Genomic DNA, 12,395 nt, shown 5'->3' with positions numbered 1-12,395 from the left:
CAACCCATTTCATATCAAGCAGCAGTGAGAGTTCCCCTACATCTCACACCTACCCAATGATTTTATTAATATTAATTATATACTTGACATATTTTGCTCAATCTCTCGGCGTTGAAAACGATCCACGTATGTGCAAAAAGAAAAAAAATAGAAACCACTGAAAGCCACTAAAAAACACAATAGAGCTTTTTCCTTTTTTGGGCTCCTGTACATTTATACTAACTCAAAGTTGTAGAAGTTATCAAAGAAAATGAGTTGCTAGCTTCAAGTCTAGTGCAGCCCGCATCTGAAAATATAGCCAATTTCCAAACATTGAAGATATTAGAACAGCTCGAGAAACTACCTGAGTTCACACAGTTTGGTCAGGACGGTCACGAAAAAGGAGAACAACAAGAAGGAGGACAGGAAAAACCACAAGATACCAAGGATAACAAAGAGTCCAGCATTCCTTCACATTGTCAAAAAAAGGAAATTCATATTCACTCGTTGCAAGATTTGAATGCAATAATTGAGTGTGAAACCATTATTGGGGATATCATAATTAGTGAATTTGATTATCCAATAATCACATTGGCAAAGCTTAGCAAACTAGAGGGAAATTTGACAATTTACAAATCTCCAGAGTTGGTTCGTGTTGAGAGTCCGCAGTTAAGTTCAATTGAAGGTTGGTTCAAACTATACGAATTAACATCGTTGGCACTTATATCCTTCCCTAGTTTAAAGAAGGTCAAGATATTATGTTGGGAAATATTACCAATTCTAAGCAATGTTCAATTCAATCATGAAATTCATGGCATTGAAAGCATCACCATTTCAGATACTTCGCTTACTGGATTCTCGGGATTCTTGGCTAACGAGTTGAAAGTCCTTGATATAAACAATAATCGATTCTTGGATTCTATAGAGTGCAATGTTGAAACAATCTCAGATTATTTCCACCTAAGTGCAAATGCTAAAGAGATAAAAGTTAATTTACCTAATTTGAAGAAAGTCAATGAATTGAGTATCAATAATGTTGAAATTCTACAATTGGATAATTTGGAGCGAATTGATAACTCAATGAAATTAAATGACAATTTCTTCCATCTGATAAAATTTCTCAAATTGAAATATATTGGAGGTACTCTAGATTTATCAAAAAATTCAAAATTAACCAGTATCGATTTCCCCCAATTGAACGAAGTTCAAGGTGGACTTATGCTTATTAAAAACCCATTGATTGAAAAAGTCAATTGTTTCCCTAATTTGAACATCATTGGTGGTGCTTTAGAAATCAAAGGTCCAATAACCGATATTTCCCTTAAAGATCTAAAGTTGGTGAAAGGTAGCGCAATCATTTCAAGCACTTCACCAGCATTTGATTGTGAGAAATGGTCAAAACTGGAGGTATTATTAGTCGTTAGAGGTGGTAAAATCGAATGCACAAATTCAAATAATGAAAAGATTACTTCTAAGACAAAAGAAAATGGCGGCGGTGGTGGTGGCGGTGCGGCAGCGCCTGCTGTGGGTTTCACTAATAATAATAATAATAATAACAACAATGGCGCAAAATATTTGAAGAAAAATACAACAGCTTCGTCAATGTCAACCAAACAACAATCAGGCTCAAGTGGCACTTCCGATGCTACCCCAACTCTGCTTTCATTGTCTTCAAATGACACTGGAAATATGGTTTTGATCTTGCTTCTTCATCTATTGGCTCTCTCTTTTGTTGATGTAAGTTTGTAAAAAAAAAAACAAAAAAAACCAAAAAAAAAAACACTAGTTATGCTATGACTTGTATAGGTTCTTTTCTTCAATATACTGGGCAATTTCAGGAATTACGTGCTTGTTCCATTCCTCTTTTCCAGTAGCTCCTCTTCTTGCTCCTCTGCTTATTTCTCTCCTGATACTTGAACTACTAATATTGGCGATATCCTCATTCAAATTTTTCAACAAAAATATATTGTTTGACCAATGGCTGGGAATATCCTCGTGTTCCCCACTCGAAATCTCCTTAATGTACCCCTGTTGTTGAGTTATACTAGTAGTTCCATCTTGTCTGGTTAAGCAAAACAAGTCAGTAATTTTCATAAAGTGTTCCAATGAATTGGATAACTTATCAGGAAGATAATATTTTGGATTCAAAATTCGTATCAATGTATCGAACCCAATCAAAAAAGTCAACTTGAAACCAGAACGTAGAATGTTTGGGTATCGAGCTTCAATATGATTCGCAATTGATAGCGACTTATCGACAAATTTGGCGTGCTTGATCAATCCAATTGAAACATTGATTGGGAATCTTTTAGCTACATCATTTGCCATCAAATAAATCATATCAATTCGGTGCTCAAGTGCTTCCAATGACAAATGCGCGGTATTTTTATCAGCATTCTGAATTGATAGTAGCAAAAGCAAACTCTTATTCCCTATAGGGATTTGATCGTAATTCGACTTCAACAGCTCTTCAACTAGCGCATAGTGACCCAAATGCGGAGGATTGAAGGACGAATCTAATACACATACACGCTGTGTTTTTGACGTTATTAAAGCCGATTGTTGGTTCGTAGAGGCGACTGTTGAGTAGACAACTGCAAAATCGGTTTTGGATGCAACAAACTCTTGTAATGCTTTGGTAAATCTCGACATGACTATTGTGCGTTATTAGGAGGAGTACTCTTTTGGCTCAATTGATTTTATCAGGAGCTTTTTTTTTTTAGTTTGCTTTTTGTTTGTCGAAAGGTTTCACTTTTAAAAAGTTTGAAGGACCAACTAAAACTAAATTGGTACGGCTAAAAGTTTGCACTGCAACAAAGAACAGAGGAATAGAGAATAGGTTTGGGTGGGAGAATAATGTAGAAAGGTTCTTTTCCAGTCTTTACAAGGTTTGGAGTATTAATTGCGTATATATGATGTCAAGTCTTGTAGAAATCAAGAAATCAAGAAATCAAGAAATCAAGAAATCATTACGATTATATGTAGTACTTTTTCTATGGATCCTTACAATTCATCCTTTTCAACAACAACTTCTTCTTCTTTATGCTCTTCCTCCTTTTGCTCTTCCTCCTTTTGCTCTTCCTCCTTTTGCTCTTCCTCCTCCTGCTCCTTCTCTTCCTCCTCCTGCTCCTTCTCTTCTTCTTCCTCCTCCTCCTTCTGCTCTTCCTCTTTTTCTACTCCAGCAATATCAACCAATTCAGTCTCAAAAATCAATGCAGCTCCACCAGGTATTGGCCCAATTCCATGTTCGCCATAAGCAACATTTGAATGACACCAGAGTTTACGTTTTTCACCGATACACATCTCTAATAACCCTTCATCCCAACAGCGGATAACTTGTCCTTGGCCAACTTTAAAGGTCAATGGTGTACCTCTATCCCATGAGCTATCAAACTTTTCGCCATCCTCAAAAGTCCCTTTGTAATGGACACTTATTGAGTCACCTGGTTGTGTTTTACGTGTACATTTCACAGCTTTGAGAATATCTGAAAACAATAATAGTTAGCCGAGTTTAGGTAAGCTACAACTAGATTAATTAGTTGATGAGAACAAAAGATGAAAACATACCTATTTTCAATTCATCTGGCGATGGACTGGCTGAGAATGCAGGAACAATGAATACTGAGAGGGCAATTGCTACGCTAGAGAGTCTCATTGTAAGTTGGTTTTTCTTTGATGTTAGGTAAAAGAAGTTTTATTCCTTTTATTTTTTGGATCTACCTTTTTTATACTCCTATTTTTTCAAGGTTCAAATTTGACGAAGCTCCCTCAAATTCAATAGAATTTTAAATTCACTATTATACAAGATCTTATATAAAACTAACATATATATATGTACAAATATATATATATATAATAATGTTACAACATGATTACTGCCCCAAAATTAAACAAATACCCTAAATGAAATGAACAATAAGGAAATTCAAACCCCAAATAATAACATAATTGAATAGAAACCTTTGATCTCTTTCTCTTTCTTTCTTTCTCTCTCTCTCTCTTTCTCTCTCTCTCTCTCTCTCTCTCTCTCTTTCTCTCTCTTCTCTCTCTCTCTCTCTTTCTCTTTCTCTCTCCCTCTCTTATTCCTTGGCTCAGAATATTCTGCGACCAGATTCGAGCTCATCTAAAACATCATCGTCATCTTCCATCACGTCCAACATTTGATATTTTGAAATGTCCCACCTATGCCAGAATTTCCTGACATCATTAATATCGTGCGACTCAATGTGATCTTGAAGAAAATCTTTTGATCTCACTAATCGTTGCTTTAAATTCATCAACTCCTTGTCGTCATCGTCACCATCTGAAGCTAAAGATGCTGGAGTAATGTACCCGTGAACTTCGTCTTCAACGTATGTTGTTGCATCACAGTACCTAGCCCATGCTTCATCAATTGCTCCAATCAAATAATCAAAGCAACGAACACGAGCATTTTTATCAGCAACGGCAACAGCATGACTTAAATCTCCTTCTTCTTGTTCTTCATTGTCGTCGTCATCATTGTCGTCGTCATTGTCGCGGCAATCTTCTTCTTTGTTTTTACCTTCACAACCATCAGTCATGATTCTGCTCCTACTACCGCTATCACCAAACATCTTCTTTAATGAGATGCTACTACTAATTGGACTTGAAACCAATTTGCAGTCCAAGTTGGCAATTTCGTGGTCGGATTTTAATATTTTGATTGAAGAATCAGATGTTCTTCGAGATTGGAAAAAACGTTCCCTTCTATTTTTCTTCTCTTTATCGTAAAAGTCATCATCATCATCATCATAGCTGTTGTCATTCCTATTGTCCTCACCGTCACTATATTGAGATATTGCCCTTGACAATCGAGAATCAACCGTAAATAATACTCTTGAGGAAGCCCTTCTGTGTGCCCTTACTTGGTCAGCATTATAACATGACTGCTCATCCTCGGAATCATCATCTGAAGACGACGATGAGTAATAATTTTTAGGAAGTGACAATCTATTATTATTACTAGTCAATTGGAAAGGCGCAGACGACGCAGAACCAGTTGCAGTGGCAGTTGCAGTGGCAGCGGCAGCGGAAACATCCTGCTGCTGCTGCTGCTGCTGCTGCTGCTGCTTAAACTGTTGAAGACATATCTTCTTATTTGTTGCCGACGGATATAAAAAATTACAGCCGCGCTTATTGTTATTATTATTACTGGCAATTAATTGTGGTGTCGCAGATTGAATGTCTTTTTTCAAATTATATGGTTTAGGACATAAAGCCATGTTTGTTGACGTATCTATAATGTTTTGATTTATCCAAATAAAGTCGTGTAAAATACACCAAAAAATACACAACTAAGGAATAATACAAACAAGCAATAAAAAAGGGTCGTGTGCAAAAAACAAAATTTTCTAATCAACCAATCAAGGCGTCAGAAAGACCTTTCTATGCAAAAATTTGGAAGGCAAAAAAAAAAACCCACCACCAAAAAAGTTATAACCAAATAACGAAAAAAAGTTGGTTCAAGGACTATAGGAAAAGTTCTCCTGTAGTTTTAATGGATGAACGAATACCTTAGTGATGTGGATGTAGAGGTACTCTATCTGAAATAACTAACCAAATGCGATACAAAAGAAAATGGTTCTTTTGCTCTCAAATACTCGGTTGGTTGATTTGTTGTTTTGTATATACTTTTTGGTATACTAAAAAGTAAAATACTCAACTGTGATTGGTCGAAATTTTGGTTGGTTGAAAATCAACAAAAAAAAAGTGGTGAGGAGAAAAAAAGGCAGAAAAAAAAAAAAGTGAATGACTTTTAATTTTGTAATTTTTTTTTTTTGGCTTTTTCTTTTCTACTAGAATTTATAAATTTGCTGTGTCTTTTTCATTTCTACTTATATGCGGTTTCTAGATAAACAATAAATGTCGGGTGCAGTCTTTTTTAGGGTCGTGTGGAAAACAATTCAGACATTGTGTTTACTATTTTTGGAAATAATATTAGCGAAATAGGGGGGCTATATTCTGTACTTTATCTGTGTGTAAGGGCCCATCTAATAGGGTTGTAGTTTAGAGTATCCAGACATTTTTTATTCAAATATTCACTCTCAATTGGATTAGTCTGGTGTTTAAGAACACGTATCTATTTCTGTCTAGAATTGGTTATTTTAAGTTGGTGGCCAATCTATTCAAATATTAAAATAGAGCCGTTGTATAGAAAATAATTTGGACTAGAAGTAGCTATGACTTTGACAACGGGTAGCTATAACCTTGACAACAGGTTGCTATAATTTATCAACGTCTATTGATAATTATAGGAGAGAATTTCAATTTGTTTCAAATTGCTTGCCAATAAAGAATATGTAGTCTTTTATCTTTGCTTGCTTTTTGTTCTATAAAATAGCAGTATCTTTTGTAATCGATATACTTTGTTTGTGTCTACAGGATTGAAAATTCTGTTGCGTCTGCTATATTTGCTATGTCCGTTATGTCTTCTATGTTTTTATGTCTGTTATGTTTTTATGTCTGTTATGCTCGTTATATCTGTTATGTCTGTTATGTTTGTTATGTTTGTGTCTACTACACAATCTGTCTGCAACAAGTTTGATTATCATCAATTATTAAATGAAAAATACCCTTCAAATAAGCCATAAAAATACCCCCCTATAAAGATATGTTATATGGATTGCTGTTGCAGATATAACCTGTAGGAGTCTTAACAAAATCAGTCCGTTCTCTTTATCAAAAGCCCAATGAAATAATCAGCTTTTACCCAGTAGATCTATTCTACCAATATTGCTAAATTCCAATTTCATAAAGTTCAGACCTTTGTGTAAATTCTTTATCTGATTGTTGCACCTTCTACAAAGTAACATTTTATTAGTTCTCTTGTAATGGGTGCAAAAAAACTACTCTACAGTGTCTGAAATCAAATGAGCGGGAAAACAACAATGTTTTGGAAAAGCGTGCTATGTAACACTGAACAATTATCCATCTACTTAAAATGTTTGTTACTATTACTGAATTTCACTCACAAATATTAAAGTGGGTCTTGCTCCTTATAAAACAGTCAACCATCTAAGCCCACCATCTAATCCAATAACCTAACCCAACCACTCTCACCTTCTTACTTGTGAGCAGTATGTGTTGGAGATTACGACACTATCTCGCTTTGCTCGATAGTGTAGCACATAGTCCATAGTCCACAGTCCATTGAGTCAAGTTACCAGGATAAGTTGTGTAAGTAGAGAAGGAGATGATATGAAAGAGGAATTTGTGAAAATGGACTATGTGAAATAAGAGATGGTGGATATGATACACTAATGAAAGCAACAGGGATGCTAGTAGAAGAAAAAAATAGCAAGCGGAGAAAATGGGTGAGAGTGTGTGTAGATAGATTATATCTATACCTTGATCTATTCTTTATACATCAGTTCTATGTTTCCAAACATAAAGTTGCAAAAAATAAAGGAAAAAACAAACTAAACGTTTGGCAACACAATATATTTTCGTTTTCTTTTTTCGCAGCAATTTGTGTCGAAATACGTTTCATGTGAGACCCAAAAGCTTCCGTTTATTAAAATTGCTCCTCTACAAAAGAAAAAGCATTCAATCCAATAAATCAATATCTCGATGAAAGCTAAAAAACCATTGTATGGATACCATTTATACTTTTTATGCGAAAATCTCAAACTCTTTTACAAACGTGAATTAACATATTGTAAAAATAAGAAAAAAAAATAAATCAAGATGATAACTCCAGGATGGCATATATTTTTACCCCCTTGTACCATCGTTTATCGATTTCTTTTTGAATCATGGATCCTTTTGTTAAATTGTTGTATTTTTTTGTTTTTTTTCTAACACACACCATTTTCCAACTCCTCGATGAATCGATCGGCAACTTCCATGAATGAAATATTTTCATCATTACTATTACCATCAACTCCTCCATTCATCGATGAAAATGAGGTGGCTGTAGAGCTTCTTTTTATGCCACCTCTGCTACTACCCGCTGAAACACCACCGAAATTTGATCTTCTCACGTTATCATTCCTTCTACTGTTATTATCCAACTTACCAGCATTATAGTACATGGCATATTGTGGATTCTCATGGTAATTCCTTTCCTTTGAGGAACCACTTGCAAAATTTCCAACTAAATAGTCGTACATTCCTCTTTTAACATAATCATCCTTGGCTAAAAACCTATCCTTTATGGCACTAGGTCTAAAGTAATCTTTTGTTTTATTTGTGAGATCTTGATACAAATCTTCAAAATTCTCTTCTGCTTTAACATAATCATGTTGTGCTACTCGATCTATAAATTCTTCATTTGAATTGAGCTTAGTGTCCAAATAGTTCATAAACCGAAGTATGAAATCAATAAACTTATTAGTATTTTTGGCATTAAATATGAATAGCTCATTCTTCAGAAATTTATGAACAAGATACTTGGTGATTGGTATGAATAGCTTGATACCAGTTATCAACAATTTAACAGATATTATTATGAATATTTGAATCTTGTCCATGGTCGATATATCTTTATTGTAATAAATGTTCTTCACACTCAGCGTGGAAGCATTCTCATACTCAAAAACTTGTAAATCTTTACGCAACAGATGGTACAAATTGAGTTTAGTCTCTGTATCCAAGGAATCTAAGAAAATATCGATCTTGACTTCATCATCTAGATTTGTCATTAACTGATCAAAATCTCGTTGATCTATTTTGTTTTGCTCGCTCGTCATGGTGATTGCCAATGGATCATACTCAATTACTTGATTATTCTGTTTAAATAAATTCATGGGGCTTCCCAAACCACTTTGTTTCGTTGTGGATAAAGTGTAATCGCTTTCAACGTCGGTATCAGCTTCTATTTCTACATCTTTGGCAGCAGTCTGTTGGAATTGAGATCTGGATTGAGACTGAAGCTGAGACCTCGACGGAGATTGAGATTGGGATTGGGATTGGGATTGGGACTGAGATTGGGATGGAAATGGAAATGGAAAAGAAGGAGAAGAAGACGGGGATGGAGGTTGATCCTCTTGTTTTGTTTTATCATTGAAATAAGGTATATGAGGTAGCTTTGAACTCAAAGTCTGTTTTCCAAATCGAAATAAACTTGAAGCAATTGCCCCTTTATTATCATATGCCATTTTGAGTAGTACTCGGTTTGGTTTTGTACTATTTGCTAGTTCAGCTAACGACTCTTGGGTCTGCTGTGCTTGAATTTGTTCAGGGTTCAATACAACATCTATATTTTTGGAAATTAGTTGGTTAAATTTATCGTTTTGTTCATTGAGGTATTGGTCAACTCTGGTGTTTGCAATTTCTTCCTCTTTTGATTCAGCAATGGAAGAAAATGAACATTTATGGTTGAGCTTATTGTTGTTGTTGTTGTTGTTGTTATTATTATTATTCTTTTTGCTTAGTCTTAGCGATACTGGCCTGATATTGCTTTTATCAACAACACTCAAATTCCTTGCACTCAAATTCCTCCTATGAGGTGTACCAAGCACAATTTCAGAATCCAATTCTTCGGCAGTCTTCTTTCTAGGAGATGCAGTGAAACTTGTAGTTGAGGACATTTCCGATGGATTTAATGTGGGTATTGGTGACAAACTTGCAGATCTAGCTCTATTATCTATAATTCTTGAATGTAACTTATCCCTTGGACTTTGATATTGTTCCGTTATTTGGATGGGCCTAATCTCCCCGTTGTCCTCAAATTCGGAACTGCTACAACAGCTGCTACAGCTGCTAGTGATGCTATTGCTACTGCTACTACAGTTGCTACAGCTGCTACAGCTGTTATTAGAAGCTTGTTGTCGAGGAGTGGAATAGCCTTGCTTGCCTTTTCTACCAGCACGACGACTTTTTCTTCTTGATTGTGGAGACCGATTTGGAGAGTTTTCTGTATGTGTACTATTATTGCTGAGCTTATTTACTATGGGGATCCTATTAAGTACACCGTAAAGCAATGACCTAACCACCATGATAAACCAGCAATAAACAAAAGCGCCAAAAAAGAAAAAAGCAAGAATGAAGAGAAGAAAAGAGAAGAAGAGAAGAAGAGAAGAAGAGAAGAGAAGAAGAGAAGATGAAATTCAACAAAGAGAGGGTCAGATTTGAGACAATGACTTGCAATCTATAGATAAGAAGATGAAATGCCATTTACTAATTTCTTTTTTGTTTCTTTTTTCTTTTTTCCCTCTCCCCCTCCTTAATATTAGACTCATGGGGGGGGGGAGGGGGAAGGGGGAAGGGGGAAGTTACCCAGCTCAGTACTATTGTCAGTTTGTTTAACAGAGATTGGAATTTTTCAATTAAAAGTTTATTGGGCGAAAAAATAAACAAACGAGACAAGGCACTATGTGTAAAAATTGAACCTGAGGTCTATTAACTATGCAACAAACAATCGCTGTAAACAAATGTAGTAATACGACTTTGCTTGTGATAAATAATATATCTCATCTTGGCCATCGTAACATAGACAAGAGCGAGGAGAAAAAAGAATCATACTTGTAGGAATCGGGAAAGTACACGACTTGTTTAGGTGGAGATAACTTATAGAGACAATATAGGCACAATATAGACAATTTATAGGGACAATTTACATCTAAGATTAATCTGAAATAGATTTGCCTCTAGATTTGAATAGATTTGAATAGATTTGCTTGTAATGTTTGCTTAGGGTTGCTTAGGGTTGCTTATGTTTGCTTATTTGCTTGAATGGGTCCAGCTGTAAACAAGGTTAGGCCTTATGGAAGATATTACTTTATGTTACATCATCTTGAGCTTGTGCTTACTATTCAAGTATTTTTCTATTTACATGTGTAAATTCAATTATTGTCAATGCAACAAAGCTTAGACAGCAAAAAATTTCACTTGGCACTATCAGCACTATCGAGCGAAGCGAGATAATGGAGCACATTAGCCGCCACCGACACTAACAACACTATCGAGCGAAGCGAGATAGTGGATCACATTAGCTTTCACTGTCACTAACAACACTATCGAGCGAAGCGAGATAGTGGAGCACATTAGCTTTCACTGACACTATCGACACTGACTAGCTACCACATACAAGTCACGTGATAACACTATAACCAATACTATCTACCGACACTATCGAGCAAAGCGAGATAGTGGAGCACATTAGCCGTCACCGACACTAACGACATTATCTCGCTTCGCTCGATAGTGGAGCACACTAGCTGCCACATACAAGTCACGTGATAACAATATAACCAACACTATCGAGCAGAGCGAAATTGTGGAGCACTGAATAACGACACTATCGACCAGAGCGAGATAGAGGAGCGCACTAGCTGCCGACACTATCTACCGACACTATATTGCTCTGCTCGATAATGTCGTTTGCTCGATAGTGTCGTTATTCAATGCTCCACTATGTCGCTTTGCTAAATAGTGTCGTTTGTCGTCTGTCGCTAGTGTGCTCCACTATCTCGCTTTGCTCGTAGTGTCGTCTGTTGTTAGTGTCGTCTGTTGTTAGTGTCGTTTGTTGATAGTGTCGTTTGTTGTTAGTGTCGTCTGCTGTTAGTGTCGTTTGTTGATAGTGTCGTTTGTCGTTTGTCGATAGTGTCGTTTGTCGATAGTGTCGTTTGTCGTTATTCAATGCTCCACTATCTCCCTCTACTCAATAGTTGTCACGTGACACTTTTCACAATATCTTTATCAAGTCTTTTAGCAGTATACTGCATTTTAAACAAAGGGTATAAACGGTTGAAATTTAAAAATCTAATAAGTAATAAAGATTGCCCCTTTTTTGACAAAGACATCAGGGGGTGTGGAAGAAACTGGTAGCTAGTCAGTGTTACTACTACCAGTGTCATTCAGTGTTACTACAAAGTGCTGCTGCACTATTTCGCTTCGCTCGATAGTTATCAGGGGGTGGAAGAAACGGAATGCATTATTAATTTTTCACTATTCATTAGTAAAAAATTACACTACCTTGTACATTAGTGATTCAAGTGCATCGCTTTTGAATGACAAATTTAACGCAACTCAATGTATCAACTATTAGAAAGAAATTGAACAACGATGGGAACCCAAGATGGCGGGGAAATGGGGGGAAGCCATTGGTCAATGGGCCCATTAAAAGTCCAAAACTACTGTAAATATCTTTTCTAATAAATACACCAGGATAGAAAAACTAAGATAGTCACCAAGATAGTTACTAGAAGCTATAGTTTTTGTTTAATTATTAATAATCAAATGGTCAACATGCACTTTACTCTCAACCCCTATTGACTCAAAACACATCGTAACCTGACCCAAATTAAAACAATTAATCTTTTTCTTCTTTAAGCTTATATAAATTAGGGTTTTTCCTCTCTTTTCTTTGCTATAAATGATTCCTTCTTTTTTTTTTCCATTTTCAACTATTTCCGATTTTTCCACGTTTCTTCTTTTGCTAGTGAATTGCTAAT

General features: G+C 35.8%; 5 protein-coding genes across 5 annotated transcripts; 1 reads left to right on the top strand and 4 right to left on the bottom strand. All coding sequences in view use genetic code 12, as the record gives it.

Moving 5' to 3' along the window:
- Positions 1-56: 56 nt before the first annotated feature.
- Positions 57-1,728, top strand: KGF56_001244 (uncharacterized protein; the record flags this gene model as incomplete). Its single annotated transcript, XM_049322347.1, has 2 exons — positions 57-126; positions 230-1,728. The coding sequence occupies 2 exons, from the start codon at positions 57-59 to the stop codon at positions 1,726-1,728; spliced, it is 1,569 nt and encodes a 522-aa protein (XP_049181770.1).
- Positions 1,729-1,770: 42 nt separating this feature from the next.
- On the bottom strand, positions 1,771-2,631 carry KGF56_001243 (nicotinamide-nucleotide adenylyltransferase; the record flags this gene model as incomplete). The annotated part of the gene is made up of 1 exon (XM_049322346.1): positions 1,771-2,631. The coding sequence occupies one exon, from the start codon at positions 2,629-2,631 to the stop codon at positions 1,771-1,773; it is 861 nt and encodes a 286-aa protein (XP_049181769.1).
- Positions 2,632-2,982: 351 nt separating this feature from the next.
- Positions 2,983-3,634, bottom strand: KGF56_001242 (peptidylprolyl isomerase family protein; the record flags this gene model as incomplete). The annotated part of the gene is made up of 2 exons (XM_049322345.1): positions 2,983-3,464; positions 3,547-3,634. 2 exons carry the CDS (start codon positions 3,632-3,634, stop codon positions 2,983-2,985), a joined length of 570 nt encoding a protein of 189 aa, XP_049181768.1.
- Positions 3,635-4,070: 436 nt separating this feature from the next.
- KGF56_001241 (uncharacterized protein) lies at positions 4,071-5,222 on the bottom strand (the record flags this gene model as incomplete). The annotated part of the gene is made up of 1 exon (XM_049322344.1): positions 4,071-5,222. One exon carries the CDS (start codon positions 5,220-5,222, stop codon positions 4,071-4,073), a length of 1,152 nt encoding a protein of 383 aa, XP_049181767.1.
- Positions 5,223-7,796: 2,574 nt separating this feature from the next.
- On the bottom strand, positions 7,797-9,938 carry KGF56_001240 (uncharacterized protein; the record flags this gene model as incomplete). Its single annotated transcript, XM_049322343.1, has 1 exon — positions 7,797-9,938. The coding sequence occupies one exon, from the start codon at positions 9,936-9,938 to the stop codon at positions 7,797-7,799; it is 2,142 nt and encodes a 713-aa protein (XP_049181766.1).
- Positions 9,939-12,395: the final 2,457 nt, after the last annotated feature.

Source organism: Candida oxycetoniae (assembly GCF_023343755.2).
Source record: "Candida oxycetoniae strain CBS 10844 chromosome Unknown scaffold3, whole genome shotgun sequence".
Lineage (NCBI taxonomy): Eukaryota > Fungi > Ascomycota > Pichiomycetes > Serinales > Debaryomycetaceae > Lodderomyces > Lodderomyces oxycetoniae.
This window is presented reverse-complemented; position numbering and strand designations above follow the sequence as displayed.